The 16473-nt window shown below is 45.4% G+C and overlaps 1 protein-coding gene across 1 annotated transcript in view; it reads right to left on the reverse strand.

Moving 5' to 3' along the window:
* PRKDC (protein kinase, DNA-activated, catalytic subunit) overlaps positions 1 to 16473 on the reverse strand; it is a 1165045-nt gene that overhangs the window by 16857 nt on the left and 1131715 nt on the right. Inside the window, exon 85 of the mRNA XM_082258689.1 lies at positions 4829 to 4968. Coding sequence (XP_082114815.1) covers positions 4829 to 4968 — 140 coding nt within the window. The remainder of the gene's footprint in view (positions 1 to 4828; positions 4969 to 16473) is intronic.

A 16473-nucleotide genomic window follows, 5' to 3' on the forward strand; every position in this document is an offset into this window, starting at 1 on the left:
TACCTATGAGATTTATTAATTTTTATACTTATCCGTATTTTTTACATCTAATTTTCATATATATTTCTTATGTTTAAATTATATATATATATATATATATATATATATATATATATATGTGTCTGTAATTTTTCGATATTTATATTATCTATATACCAAATTGTCACAACTTCAAATAGATTTAAACACCCCTTCTAGGAACGTAAGAACGTAAAGAGGAGTGTGGTAATATATATATATATATATATATATATATATATATATATATATATATATATATATATTTATACCCCAAATTTGTTAATATACTATTTAGATTGTCCATATCTATTTATTATTTGCATGCACAAATTATACAGGCTATTTCCTTTATGTGACCTTTGAAGATTACTCGGACTTCCTCATTCTGGTTTTAAATTCTGCCCAGCAATAAATTATGCTATTTTTTAAAATTAAAGCTGTTTATTCCGAAATTTGCATACCATTTTTCTGCCCGGCAACAAGTGACTGCCGGTCATAACATTTATCCATTGGCCGTTACTCATTTTGTTGTATAAGCCTTATTCCGGTTGCCAGGTAACCCACTAGTATAATAAGAGTGGACCTGACGTGACTTGACGCTGCTCCTGATGACGTCATTGATGACGAAACGCGTAGAGTGTAGTTGTCAGTCCCGCCTTAGTGAGACGCAGATCCGGTCGCTGGAACGCACAGTGTCCCGGAAACTACCGCTGTACGAGGGGTTTGCGGCCCCTATTATCTGTGTTCACAGTCCATTGATTTTAAATGAGAGTACTTTGAATTTTTAATAACCACTTGCCTACTGTGCACTTAAACACCCTTCCCATCCAGGCCAATTTTCAGCTTTCAGCGCTCGCACACTTTAAATGACAATTGTGCGGTCATGCTACACTGTACCCATATGAAATTTTTATCATTTTTTTCACACAAACAGAGCTTTTTTTTTGGTGGTATTTAATCACCTCTGGGTTTTTTTATTTTTTACAAAAAAAAAGAAAAAAGACAGAAAATTTTGAAAAAAAAAAGTTTTTCTTATTTTCTGCGAGTAAATTTTGAAAATAAATTTTTCTCCCTCACTGATGTGCGCTGATGAGGCTGCACTGATGGGCACTGATAGGCTGCACTGATGGGCACTGATGAGGTGGCACTTATGGGCACTGATGAGGTGGCACTTATGGGCACTGATGAGGTGGCACTTATGGGCACTGATGAGGAGGTACTAATATGCCGCACTGATGAGCACTGATAGGCGGCATTGATAGGCGGCACTGATAGGCGGCACTGCTGGGCACTGACAGGTGGCACTGCTGGGCACTGAGAGGTGGCACTGATGGGCGGCACTGATGGGCACTGATAGGCGGCACTGATGGGCACTGGCAGGTGGCACTGATGGACACTGACGGGTGGCACTGATGAGCACTGATGGGCGGCACTGATGAGCGGCACTGATGAGCACTGATGGGCAGCACCATCAGTGCCCACACTCAGTGCCCATAGTGCTGCCAGTCAGTGCTCATCAGTGCCTAGATGAGCAGGCACTGATGGGCACTGACTGGCAGCACTATGGGCACTGATTGTGGGCATTGATGGGGGCACTGATGGCGGGCACTGATGGGGGGGCAATGTGTGTGGTTTTTTTACCTTCAGTAATCAGGGCACTGGTGATCAGTGCCCTGATTACATTTGTCTGTGTCCCCAGCGGCTGTCGGCTCCCCCTCCTTCCTCACACTGCAGTGTCTGTGTGAGGAAGGAGCGCCGGCGATGAGAGATGATCTCATATGTTTACATATGAGATCATCTCTCATTGGACGGCTTGATCTGGTGGTGAATGGCCGCTGTGATTGGCCATTCACCACGATCTGTGATCGGCCGTGTCCAAGGGACACGGCCGACACAGATTCTCCCCGATGCGCGCTCGCGGGAGCGCGCGCGGGGGGGGGGGGGGGGGGGGGGGGCGTCACTGGAGGACGTTTAAAAACGGCCTCCCGAAAATTCAAGTCCGTGCTGCAGCCGTATATAGGCTGTAGCGCGGATGGGAGGGGGTTAATAAACTAACAAGTTTTATACAGTACTTCACTATATGGAGTTTCTCTTCTTTGCATTGTCTGGAATCTGCCTACACTGTTGATGGATACATTATTTATATGAGGATATACCGCCTACAATATATGTATATACCTATGGGAGAGTGTAATCGTGTTTAACCCTTGACGAGAGTGGAGTGCGGGACCTGCCTGGCTGAGGGCTCTATTCTAAAACCTTATACGCTGGTTACCCCTGTAGGGGTGCTGCCCTCTGGTGAGTGCGGGAAGTTATCAAGAGGGGAGCACTGTTTTCCTCACCCAGCACCCGCGTTCTTTGGACCACCTCGGAATTCACTTTTTTCAAATCTCCCTGAAGTTTCATTCACTTGTTTATGAACTTTCACAAGACTTTTTAAAATAGGATGTTTTCCTATATTTACCATTTTACATGAACTTTTTTATGGGATTATTCACATTTAATTATATATATATATATATATATATATATATATATATATATATATATATATATATATATATATATTACATGTGTATATTTAATATCTAGTTCACCTTTATTACTCATTCACCTGTTACACTGAATTAGTATATCTGAGATCCTTTTTTCTTCTCAGATCACTTTATAATATTTATTTCCTCGCCAACCAAATTGGCTACACCTAGTAAATTGGCTAGTTTTTTCACGTTTATTTTTGATCACACTAATTTTTACTATATCTTTACCACTTGATTTTTATAATACTCACCTATATATTTATATGGTCACATCATATATTATATTTTATATTATATATTATATTTTATACGGTCACTGTCACCATTTTGCACTTATTCACTAATATTTATTATTGTGCATTTATTCATCAATATTTATTATTGTGTATTTCTATATTGCACTATTTATTGTTTTTAGTCATTGGTTTATTGAATTTAAACTTCAAATCCTATACCGCACCTAATTCACCACTTTTACTGATTGAGACACTACATCTGGCAGCGCCATTTTACCTCCCCATCCACTACAAAAAAATGGTTGCCAATACAAGTCTATGGGAAAAGCTCTGGGAAAATGGCCGCCGTCCACATAAGGACATTTTGCCCACACTGAAGATGGCGCCCGATCGGCGCCAACAGCATAGCAGAAAATGGCTGCTGCCCTCACTATGAGGCCAAACAGCCTGCCGCTCGGTTTCGTGCCGATTGCGGCCCCCACACACCATGTACTGGTCCCCATATAGGTGCACAAGCACCTCAGGGGCATAGGAGACCCCTGAAACCCTCCCATACAGCGGTGGAACCACCACAGCGCCCCCGCAGGGACCGGGAAGGGACCGCACCTACAGACATGAGGGGGACATCACAGAACCAATACCGAACTGCCATCCCCATAAAACAGAGGGCCCACATACACACCCCGACAGACAATGTCAGAGACAGAGGGGTAGCATGGTACTCCCCGGTCCAGTGAAAACGTGGGCACCGCTCTGTGACAGGAAGCCATCAGCCGAAGGGGACGCTAGCAACACGTTGGCGTACCGCAGTTGAGACATCCCGGCAAAGAGAACAACTTTGCAGGCTCGACCCTGAGGTCAGGGACATAGTCGTTTGCGAGGCCTGGGCATACCAACAACCTGCTAAGGCTCGATGGCAGGCTGGGATTCCGTAAGGCTTTAGAATAAGCAGTGCGATTCCCAGCTCCGCAAACGCTGTAGTCTTCCGAAGTCCGACTAACTAAGCGCAGGAACAAATAAAAAGCTATCTTTTAAAAGAAAAAAATACTTTTCTAGAGAGAAAATAAAAAGAAGAAAAAGGCTGAGACCGCAGCCCCAGCCAGGGAAAAGCCAGCCTACTCCTAAGCTAGGCAGCAGCGACCTGAATTGGGAATGAGGCTATCTGGGGGTATTGACCATAGGGACAGCCCCCTGTAGGTGTGTCTATACAAAGTTTTGTGAATATTCTAACAAAATCTTCTGCCTAGCTTACTCCTGTGGAGAAGGCCAATACCCAGACGTGCAGATTGTATGAGTGGGCGGCGACTGTCAGAGGGCGTAAAAGAAAAACATTTATTATTTTCCTTCCACTTCACAATTATGTGCCACTTTATGTTGGTCAATCACATAAAAACCCAATAAAATACATTTACATTTTTGGTTTTAACATAACAAAATGTGTATAATTTCAAGGGGTATGAATACTTTTTCAAGGCACTGTATATGCTTGTGCTCCTGGTTGGGCTCTCATATTGGTTTCTCCAATCACCATTTATCCTTTGCTTCCTGCCTACTACTACTGTCATTTTTTATCATAATTTCTGCATATTATTTGGCCCCAGACTGCTGCAGATATTCTTAGATTCACAGTTTTCAAGTTCCCAAACCTCCTTGAAGAAAAAATTATTTCTAGCCACTGTCTTGCTGCTTCCTCTACACACCTGACATCTGCCAGGATTTAGATTCAGCTCTGATATATTAGCCACTACCTTACACAACTCATTATTTTACCCCTACTTTTGTATACAGTATCTTCTGCACTCTAGTATAATGATTCAGTCACCTGTTCAACAAGTTCTACACAATATTTATACTTCTTAATCCCCAACCACAAGGCATACCCTTTGCTAGTCACAAATATGGCATTGAAAAAGGGAGCTACAGTCCATTATGGTAAAATAAAGATGTGGGAAGGAAGGACTAGAATACTCAGCTGGTGTAATTTGAATATAAAATATAAGATAGATTGTGAATATATACTTTAGTACTTACCATGTGATTTCCCTTGGATTTACACCGTCTAATTTTCGTCTTGCACAGTTAATTTTCTGCACAGGATACCAACCCTGTGATGCTGTGTTTATGTCCTTACGCCAGCCTCCCCCTTTCTTCATTTGCTTCACCTCAAGATTCTGAGTAGAAACAAATACAAAAAGAGAATTTATTTTAAAAATTCTAACATTTTAACCACTTGAGCTCTTAAAGGTTTTACTCCCTTCATGACCAATGTATTTTTGCTATTCAGCACTGCACTAACTTCGCTAGTAATTGCATGATCATGCAACACTGAACACAAATTGAATTTTTATCATCTTTTTCACACAAACAGAGCTTTATTTTGGTGGTATTTGTTCACCACTGGGTTTTTTTTTTTGCTATATTAACAAAAAAAGATCGAAAATTTTGAAAAAAAAAAAAAAAGATTTTCTACTTTGTTATAAAACCTATCCAATAAAAAAAATGTAAAAAAATCGAATTTCTCCATAAATGTAGGCCAAAGTGTATTCTGCTACATGTCTTGGGAAAATCAACTTGTAGTGCGACTGATTGTGTGGCAGGCAATCTGGCGCTAGACGACGCAGCTGGGAGGTACACTAACTGACATCAATAGTGACACTAATTCAATGTTCAGTGCTAATACTGTCACTTTTTTATTGACACTGACTGGGAAGGGGGTTAACATCTAGGGGGCAATCAAAGGGTTAATTGTGCGCCTAAAATGTGTAACGTGTGTTGCTTTTACCTTTTTTACCTGTTTTTTTGCCCTGCTTTGCAAGGATAAGAAATAGCCAGATCGATGTTCCCTGTACACAGAGTTCTGTGTTTTTGTAAACGCACAGCGTGTCAGGTCGCCAAACCTGGAAGAAAGACTGCAACGTACAGGTACGTCGTGCCTGGCCTCCACCTGCTAATAGTACAACTACTGTGGGTGGCAAGTGGTTTAAGGGATGCAAAACAGCAAAGGAAAGTATGAGCATTTTATTTTACTACAGACATAACAGTAAGGGAATGTGTAACAAGATAATAATTTTATACATTTGACACTGTAATCCTTAGGACAGATATGCAAGGTAAGGGTCACGAAAAAATGGGATTTTTGTACTTACCGTAAAATCGACGGTCACAGCGATCCATAAATCATAACTACTGGGTTATATTGCATCCTCCAGAAGTAGGACTACGCGGAACAAAAAACACCTGGCTACGCCAATGGGTTATTCTCAGCTTGGCATATAACCCCCCTCTCTGCTCTAGGTAATCAGTTGAGTAGCAAGCAGTATTAGAAGTATCAGAACTCCATAGAGGGGTGGGTTCTGTATCCATCAAACTCAGAGAAATGGATTTTACAGTAAGTATTAAAAACTGGATTTTTGTCTTATCGTAAAACCCTATTCTCTGATGTTCATTGACGGACACAGCTCCATACCTTCTTTGACCCTTGGATTATGCTGCTCTCATTAGGAGTAGGACACTAGGCAGCATAGGGTTTGACTATGCCCATACGACAGTCCCAGGGGGTATATTCCCACTTCCTGCCCTAGCTCTTCAGTTTTGTAACAAGAAGTGTCAGAAGACCATAAACTCCAACTCATTAGAGGGGCGGGTGCTGTGTCCGTCAATTAACATCAGAGAAAAGGATTTTACGGTAAGACAAAAATCCAGTTTTCTCTTTCGTTCACTGATGAACCCAGCTCCATATCTTCTTTGACCCTTGGGATGTCCTAAAGCATTGTCAATATGAAGGGTGGGAAGAACACAGCAATAAACAAACTTCCCAATAGCTAAATGTAGCGAACCAGGTAAACCAGGAGGTCAACTATGAAACAACTTGGCAAAAATTTACACCCTCAAAGAGGACTAATCTTCTCCAACAGCAGCCTGCAAAACCTTGCGGCCAAAGGCGGTATCAACAGATGGCAACTATCTACCCCATAAAATTTTGTGAAAGTGTGCACGGGTGACCAGATGGCTGCCTGCAAACCTGCATCACTGGCGCCAGATGACAGAAGGCCCAAGAGGCACTAAGCGGCCTTGTAGAATGCGGCTTAACAGGAAAACAAAGATTCCTAACCTTTAACATAATAGACCTGCACCACCGTCTGAATGAACCATTGGAAATGGTCACAGCAGACGCGGCCACCCCCTCACGGGAACCATCCGTATAGACAACCAGGAAATCCAATTTTTTGGGACGATTCAGTCGCCGCCAGGTTCACCCTGATTGCCTGAACCACATCCAAAGAATGTAAGGCAATCTCTTCAAGATGCTTAGGCTTAGAATACAAGAAAAGCAACACAATGCTATTATTTTAAATGGAAACCAGAGATAACCTTAGGAAGGCAACTGGCAGAGACGAAGCACCACTCTATCTCCGTGAACCACCAAGTAAGGTGAACAACAAAACAGCTGCCAGCTCTGACACCCTCACTGCAGAAGAAAAAGCCACCAAGAAAGCTACCTTCTGGGACAATGTAAGCATAGGAATTTTCCAATGGCGGTTACTGAAAACCGACAGCACCAAGTTGAGATCCCACAAGGGCAAAGGAGACCGTACTGGGGGGAGTGAAGTGGCAAACTCCCTGAACAAAGGTGCGAACCACAGAAAGCGTCGCCACAGGACGAAGAAAGCAAACCGCCAATGGCCGAACCTGGCCCTTGATGGTACTCGAGGCCAGGTGCTGCTCAACACCGTGTTGGAGGAAACCAACTCCGAATCACTGAAAAGGAGTGGGAGTGAGTCCTAGGGGATTCACATCTGCAAAGTATCCTCCTCAAAGGCGATGATAAAACTACCTAAAAATAGATTTACTAGCATTTAGCAGTGTGGGAATCACCGATTCAGACAACCTTCTAGCCTGCAGCACCTGGCTTTGACAGCCAAGCCATTAAAGCCAGCGACTATAAAGCAAGATGGAAGATTGGCCATTGAGCCAACAGATCTCCTCTAAGACGACCAACCGCAACCTGATCTGCGTACCAAGACCGCCAAAGCCAGTCTGGAGCAACTATGATGGCCGTAATTCTTTCTGCCTCCAGCCTACACAGGAGCCTTGGCAGAAGTTACGGAAGAGGAAAGCCGTATTTTAGGCGACACCGGCCCTAAAAGATCTACCAGTGTGTCCATGGCGACGGCAAGAGGATCCCAAGACCGTGCCACAACCCCAAATACCTTCCTGTGGAGAGGAGAGGCCAACAGGACCAATTCGGGAGCTCCCCACCAGAGACACCACTAATGAAACACCTCAGAGGCGATGTCCATTATATCGATCGGTAATCTGCATTCTTCCAGAGGCCAGACCGCCTGAACAAAATCTGTTTCAAAAACACGCCACCCCACCCGGACAGGCTGGCATCCATGGTGACCACTGTCCAGTACAGGGGAAGGAAGAATCACCCTGTTGAAGCGCCGGAGAGTGAAGCCACAGAAGCAGGGGCCTTCTCGTACCCTGGCTCAACAGGATCAGATTATCTAGAGGCTGTGGATTCTCGCTTCACATAGCAAGAAGCTATCTTGCAGAGGTCTCGTGTGAACAGATATTGGAACTTGTCCCATAGGAGGAACACCCTGGTTGAGGCCGAGTCCAGAATAGACCCAACTGCAACCCCTGGACCAAAAAGCCTGCCAGCTCCGCAAGGGCAGGTGGATACTGTGCCCCCTTACAGATCCCAGCGTAAAAGCTGTGCCCATTTGGGAAAGTCAGGGTGGGGTTGGGGCCAAAAGACCCACTGTGACTGTTTAGAGGGACTGAAAGGGTACCCGGGGGGGGGACACTACTCACCACACCTTGGAACCAGGCGGTCACCACTCTGGGCAGATCCCCTCCCCATGTTGGAATGGGGGGGGGGGGGTGCTGTGGGCCAGAGGTACACTGCGACTCAGGTCGTGACCAGGTCGTGTGCGTCCTCGCAAGATGTTTCACTCGCCGGCCAGCCCCCCGTTAAGTGGGATTTTCGGTCGACCTAGCGCAGAGCTGCGGTCGGCACGTGCTCGCTGGCCAGACTGGGGGGACCGTAAGGATCTAGGATATCCAGTGCATCACACAGTCCAGCAGTTGATTGTAGTTCTCACTGGAACAGACTTGATTGTAGAAAGAAACAACAAAAGGAAAGTAGTTCTGTTTAAAATGGAAAAAATGCTAGGACCAAAGATCTCAGCAGGGAGCTAGGCCCTTACTCCTGACTAGGCACAAAAAAGCTAAAGAGCTAGAGCAGGAAGTGAGAGTATACCCCCTAGGACTGCCCTATGGGCATAGTCAAACTCTTTTAGCTCTTTGCTGCCTAGTGTCCTACTCCTAATGAGAGCAGCATAACCCAAGGGTCAAGGAACATATGGAGCTGTGTCCGTCAATGAATGAAAGAGAAATCCCATTTTCTCTTTTGTTCATAAACAGACACAGCGAGCCATAAATCATAACTACTGGGATGTCCAAAAGCAGTGCCAAAAGGAAAATGAGAGGTGGGCAAAATAACCCAAGGCTAAATATAAGAGCCCTTAACCAGGACAGAAGAGCCTTAACCGGGTCACAGGAGCACCGTCTGAAAAATAAAAGTTTAAAGAAAAACACCCCTCAAGAGGGAACAACCCCTCAAACAACAGCCTGCAAAACTTTACAGCCAAAAGAAGCATCCACAGATGCCAAAGTATATAACTTATAGAATTTTGTGAAGGTATGCACCTACGACCAAGTACCCGCCTTGCAAACTTGCGATATTGATGCCTGATGACGAGTGGAATGCGCCGTGACAGGAAAAGGTGGAACCTGATTGACCTCTATCCCTCAGTACCTGGCTGTCAGTAGCTAAGCCATTAAAACCAGCGACTGAAAAGCAGGATGGTAGATCAGCCCTTGGGGTAACTGGCCTTCTCTGAGAGGAAGCCCCCAGGGACGTTTATGGCCACCAGACTGACTGGAAGATCCTCGCCCTTGATTCCTCACAGGAATTGCGGAAGAAGCGTGAGCCGAGGATGATACTGGTCTTACCATGGCCCTTGGACACCTGCGGCGTGGAACGTGTGATCTTGCCACGAACCTCGTTATTCTCCTGTGGAGCTGAACCTGCTAAAGGAGCTGCATGTAGGACTATGCAAACAGAACTGTCTTGAAGGTGGATACCACCAGACTCAGAACCTGTAATGGAGAGAATGGGAGAGAGATCTATCTATGTGACAGCAGCCGGTGAATCACGGTCTGTGGTTCTTGAAGTTTGTCCAGAGGAAGGATCACCCTGGCCAGAATAAGAATCAGACCTAGGTAAATCAATTCCCTGGACAGGGATAGAGGGGACCCTAGGTAGTTCAGACATCACCTGAACCTTTGCATGAATTAAATTCCGCACAAGGCGACTCAGGACCTAAAAAACCTGAAAAGGACATGCTTTCTGGGTACCCCAAATATAATCATTTTGTGGATCCGCTTGACGCTCATGAAGGAGGTCCACGAGGCCGGAAACCAGCAAAGATGTTCTCCCACCAATAATGGGTGAGGGCAAACCTTCATGCTGAAGGGGTCTTGTCTGTGGGTCCAGGAAAGCTAGCTCTAGGCTTACCAGACCAAGGATGCTTGTAACCTCCCGTGGAAGATTTGAAAGATTTATTTCCCTTATTTTCTGTCGCAGAAGCACAAAATAATTTTCTATTATGCCAAGGAGAGCCCCCATCTGCGATGAACCTCCTTCCCTTTCCTAAACTATGGTAGGAAGGTACCCTTCCCCCCAATACCCTTAATGATGTCATCCAGGGTAGCCCAAAACAGGCGATCGCCTTGATTGGGCAGATCAACGAGAGCTTTCTTAGAGGCTCGGTCTGCAAACCAACTCTTAAGCCACAGCATGCGCCTAATCACCACTGCTGCAACAGAAAGTTTGGACAGCACATGAGCTGTATCCAAAGCTGAATTTCAAATAAACTGCAGCCAATGGACCAACTAGTCCACTAAATCAACATATGCAGCGGGAACCTGCTCATCCTCCAGGCACTAGCGCAAAAGCTTTGCCCATTCAGTTAGGACCTGAGACACCAGGGCTGAGACAAAGACTGACCGCAATGTTGAACCAGTCATAGTAAACATGCTGCGTGTCACAGCATCTGCTTTCCTGTCAGCCGGATCCTTAAAGGATGGGGATTCCTCTACATGGTAGCTTTGTTCAACCTGGAAACAGGAGGGTCCACCACTGGTGGACTAGTCCACTTTTTTAAAAGAGACTCCTCAAAAGGGTAACATACAGCAAAACACTTGGGGATCACAAGGGGTAATTTTGGTTGTTACCATTCCTTATAGGAAAACCTGTCAAAATAAGGCACATAAGGAAACACCTTTGGAGTGCAAGGTGACTTATGTGTACCAAACGACACAGCCACGTCTGTGGCTACATCAGCCACATCTTCCATTTTTAAAGTCTCATGCACTGCATGATAAGTGCGTCTACCAGCGCTTTTTAATTTGCTGCTGCGACCATGGAGGAATCATCCTCACTATCAGATGGATCTCGGGGTGTGATATTAAGCCCCCCTATCAAAATAAGGCACATAAGAAAACACCTTTGGAGTGCAAGGTGACTTATGCGTACCAAACAACACAGCCATGTCTGTGGCTACATCAGCCACATCTTCCATTTTTAAAGTCTCACACACTGCAGTGATAAGTGCGTCTACCAGCGATTTTTAACCACTTGATGACCGCCCACCGCAGACAGCAGCTCTTGGGCAAACCAACGTCAGGAGACTCCAGGGGGCGAGCGCGCCCCCCTCGTCAGCCGGGGAGCCAGTGCGTGTGACAGGCGGCTCAGATGGCCGCCGGCCACTCGCAATCTCCCCCCGCTGACAGAAAAGGACAGACGGCTGATGTAAACACAACCATCTGTCATTCTCCCTGAAGTGATCACAGAGGCTATGTGATCCTGCTATATAGGATTGCATGTCTCTGTGATGACTTCACAAGCCACACCCCCCCACAGTTAGGGTCACATTTAACTCCTTGATCAACCATACTGTTAACCCCTTCCCTGCCAGTGTCATTTTTACAGTAACAGTGCATATTTTTAGCACTAATTACTGTAGTAATGTCACTGGTACCACCAAAAGTGTCAAAAATGTCAGTTAGGGGACCGATCTGTCCGCCGCAATGTCGCAGTCCCGGAAAAAAAAAAAAAAGAAAAGCAGATCGCCGCCCATTACTAGTAAAAAAAAAAAAATTACATAAATCTTTCCCGTAGTTGGTAAACGCAATAACTTTTGCGCAAACCAATCAAAATACACTTATTACGATTTTTTTTTACCAAAAATATGTAGCAGAAAACAAATTGGCCTATAATGTTAAAAAATGTTGATTTTTACATTTATTTTTTTGAGAATATCATATAAAAGAATGTGAAAAATATTGTTATTTTTTCAAAATTGTTGCTCTTTTTTTGTTTATAGCGCAAAAAATAAAAATTGCACAGGTGATTAAATACCACCAAAAGAAAGTTCTATTTGTGGGAAAAAAAGGAAATCAATTTTGTTTGGGTACAGCGTTGCATGACTGCGCAATTGTACGTTAAAGTCACGCAGTGCCGAATCGCAAAATAGGGCCTGGTCATTGAGCAGCCAAATCCTCTGGGGCTAAAGTGGTTAATTCGCTGATGTGACCATGGAGGAATCATCCTCACTATCAGATGGATCCGGGGGTGTGATATTAAGCCTCACTGGACGGGTTGCATCCACGGTGGCATCAGGCTCAGAATCAGAGTCAGAATGAGACAGACTGAGCAGGGAAAAGCGGGGGACGCTTCCTCCTGGGCCTTTGCCCACACACCACTTCCACCTGGGACACATAGGACTGATGGACCACCGTCAGTGCAACCATGGGAAGCTGGGTTTCCGAGGGACCTGTCACCTCCATGAGGGGGTCAGTGAGGGAGATGTGACCCTGAGGCTCTTCAAGGAAAGAAAGACCTTTTGGCACCAATAAAGGATCCCCCAAGGCTCGGGGTACCTATCAGCAGAGAGAGAGATAACAAGGACCCCAAGGACTTGGGGATCGGAGGAGCGCTGAGAATTTGGACCCAGCATCTCCATGGATGCCATCCCTGTTCATATATATCACGGGCACATGTAGAGCAAACTGAGGAAAAAGAGGAGCTTCGGCATCACCATGAGGCTTTGGTCGTCTCCAGCGTCTCCCAGGCTAAGGGAAAATGGCCCCCCATGACATCATCGGGCTACACAAACATGGCAGCCAACCGGAGACCAGCCAGACTAAGCAAAAAATAGCTACCACATACTGCCAGGAACTTCTCTGTATCCTCTGCAACGCTGCACCCTCTGCAAGGGGACCCCCTTCTGAAGGTAGGACACGCATTTGGGGAGTCTCTGCTGCGCTCTCTGCACCGGGACACCCCTGCACTATATCCACACTGCAAACAGTGGGGCATGCATCTAGGGGTCTCCTACACTAGGACCCCTCCAGACTACCAGGGCAGGACACACTATCCCAGGACCCTTTTAAAGTGGGGATAGTGGGGGAGACCCCAGAGGTCTCCGTTGCATCCTCTACCCTGGGACCCCCCACCAGAACCCAGGTTCAGACAGGGGGGAAAGGGAGTGGGGGAAGCCCAGCTCACTGAGGGATTTTTAAGGATGGGAGGCGAAAACCTGCAGGCAGGTCCAACCCTCCCTTGAGGTTACCCGAGTCCACCCCAAAAAAAATGCCAAAAGTGGAGGGGGGGGGGGGGGAGAGTGTATTTACCCTTCATTGGTGCGGGTAACACTCTAGACAAAATCCTCACCACCGAAGTAGGGGAGCTGTCGGCCAAGGGACCGCTGCGACTCAGACCCAAGCTCGGTCGTATGCGACACTGCGAGACGTTTAACTTGCAGGCCAGCCTCTGTCCGTGAGGCTATGTCGCGGCATCCCTTAAGATGTGATTTCCTCTTGGGAGTCTCTAACCCAAAATCACAATTTTGTTGCAGGGAATGCCTGATATCAGATTTGTATCTTGGTGCAGACTTCTGGGAATATCAGTGAGCCACAAGCAGGAAATTATGTTTCTGGGGTGTGTTCAGTACACATTCGATGTACAGAACGTACAGAACACCTCCAGGTAGCCATATTACATTTTACAGAAAATTGCAGAGCTGCAGAATGAAAAAGAAAGGGAATTTTTTTTTAACATTCAATTACAATATGACTTAAAGCGGAGTTCCAGCCTGAAATTTTTTTTTTTTTCACTGTCCGCTTGCTCTAAATTACCTGTAAAACAATTGGATAATTATTATTTTTTTTTAATTCACTTACCTTGTTTTTAAAGCAAATATACTTACCTTACTTCCTCTTCCTCCCTCTGCAGGCACGGCCCGCCGTCACTTCCTGCTTGCGTTGACTCCTGGGAGCTGAACGTCATCGCTCCCAGGAGTCAATGCGCCTGCACCGGCCCCGCTCGTCAGTTCTGGTGCAGACGCGTCATTCCCTGCTAAACAGCTTCTGGGCATGCCCAGAACCTGTGCAGGGATGACGCGCCTGCGCCAGAACTGACAAGCGGGGCCGGTGCCGGGCATTCTGGGACTGAAGAGGATGCCCTGGCTTCAGCTGTCCACACCTGAGATGGCAGCGCTGGACAAGAAATTTTCAAGGCAAGTACCGTATTTATCAGCGTATAACATGCACTTTTTCCTCCTAAAAATGGAGGGAAAAGCAGCAGTGCGTGTTATACGCCGATATGAATAAAAAAAAAAAAAAAGTCCAGGAAGCAGCGCCGAGAGGTAGAAGGGGGCGGGCGGGGCTGAAGAGAAGGAAGGACGCGCTGTCATCGGAAATCCCGCCTCCTATGCCGAAGTCTATCATAGGCGCCGGAACTTCCGATGACAGCGCGTATGTCCTTCCTTCCTTCTCCTCTGCCCCACCCGCCCCCTTCTACCTCTCGGCGCTGCTTCCTTGACTTTTTAAAAAGTGATCCAGTTAGAATCAATGGCGCTGAGGAGGCTGCAATTACTGGCACTGCGCTGGCGAGGCTGCAATTACTGCGCTGGCGAAGCTGCAACTACTGGCACTGCACTGGCGAGGATGCAATTACTGGCACTGCACTGGCGAGGCTGTGTAATGGATGTAATCGATGGTTTAGTAAAATGACTATTTCTACAGTATTATATACAAGCTTATAAACCATTTATACCCATTTATGGTATTTTATGCTATAGTGCTGTTATGCTAATATGCTTTTATGCTATTTAGTTATATGAAATACTTTCCTTGCTCAAACATAATTGCCTGATCACTTTTCTCCTATAAATCGAAGCAATAAGAAAACAAGAACAGATGATTTCCAAGATGGCGCCTCCAGTGAGGGACACACCTAGGACAGAAGATGGTCATATCCTGGAAGAAAGTTATATGTGCATAGATACATCCAATCAAATAAGATTATAATTTAACTGTCTAACTTAATGCCATGCCTACAGGACATTTCCTGGAGATGTTCTATACGGGCTTTATAAGCTTAGAAGGCGGAAGCAATAAAGCAGAACTGTTTCACCCTGACTGTGTCAGTATCAGCATTTCTCTGTGTGCTCACATGCATTACTCTTAAAAATTAGGCCAGGGACGGATATAACTCTATCGGCATTGTTCCGATCCAAAGCAGCTGCAACTATGGGCATTGCGCTGGCGAGGCTGCAATTATGGGCACTGTGCTGGCGAGGCTGCAATTGTGTGTACTGCGCTGGCGAGGCTGCATATATGGGCACTGCGCTGGCGAGGCTGTAATTATGGGTATTGCGCTGGCGAGGCTGCATGTATGGCCACTGCGCTGGCGAGGCTGCAATGATGGACACTGCGCTGGCGAGGCTGCAATGATGGATGATACGCTGGCGAGGCTGCAATGATGGACAATACGCTGGCGAGGCTGCATTCGTGGGCACTGGTGAGACTGCATTTGATTTAAAAAAATGTTCTGAGTTCAAAGCTGTTTATTTTAAATTTCAGCTTTATTTCCTGAAATTTCTCTCGTGTGTTATATGCCGATAAATACGGTATTTCTTCTAAAAGGTAAGTGCAACCTGGGACAGTTCAGAGGCTATCCATTCTGAAATGCACTAGCCTTGACTATCCTGGGGGTATTTTTATCTAAAAAAAATTTTTCAGGCCGGAACTCCGCTTTAAGTCACAATTGTATACGCTATATAATTTTTTTTATTTGCTATTTTTACCCTTTAAGCAATAACTAGGATTATGTGAAGTGTTCAGATGATGGAGTTCAGATGATGGTTTAAAAATGCAACTACAGGCGGTCCCCGGGTTAAAAATGACTTCTACTTACAAACGGAGGGAGACAACAGGAAGTGAGAGAAAATCTACCCCTAGGAAAGGAAATTCACTCCTGTAAGAGTTATCATGGGAAAAAGGTGCCTCCACTGAAGCTTTATCACCAATCCTTGCTTCAACAACCCAAAATGTTCTCAAACCAAGTGTCATAGGGACAGAAAGTGAGGTGAAATCTTCTAAACAGGGGCACAGACAGCAAAATTAATGTTACAGGCGTGTACAGGGGTATGCCATCTAAAAAACTACACATTTGGTTATGTTACAGCCTTATTCCAAAATGGATTCAATTCATTATTTTCCTCAAAATTCTACAAACAATACACCATAATGACAACATG

This window comes from Pelophylax lessonae (genome assembly GCF_965119305.1).
Source record: "Pelophylax lessonae genome assembly, chromosome: 5".
NCBI classification, from domain to species: domain Eukaryota; kingdom Metazoa; phylum Chordata; class Amphibia; order Anura; family Ranidae; genus Pelophylax; species Pelophylax lessonae.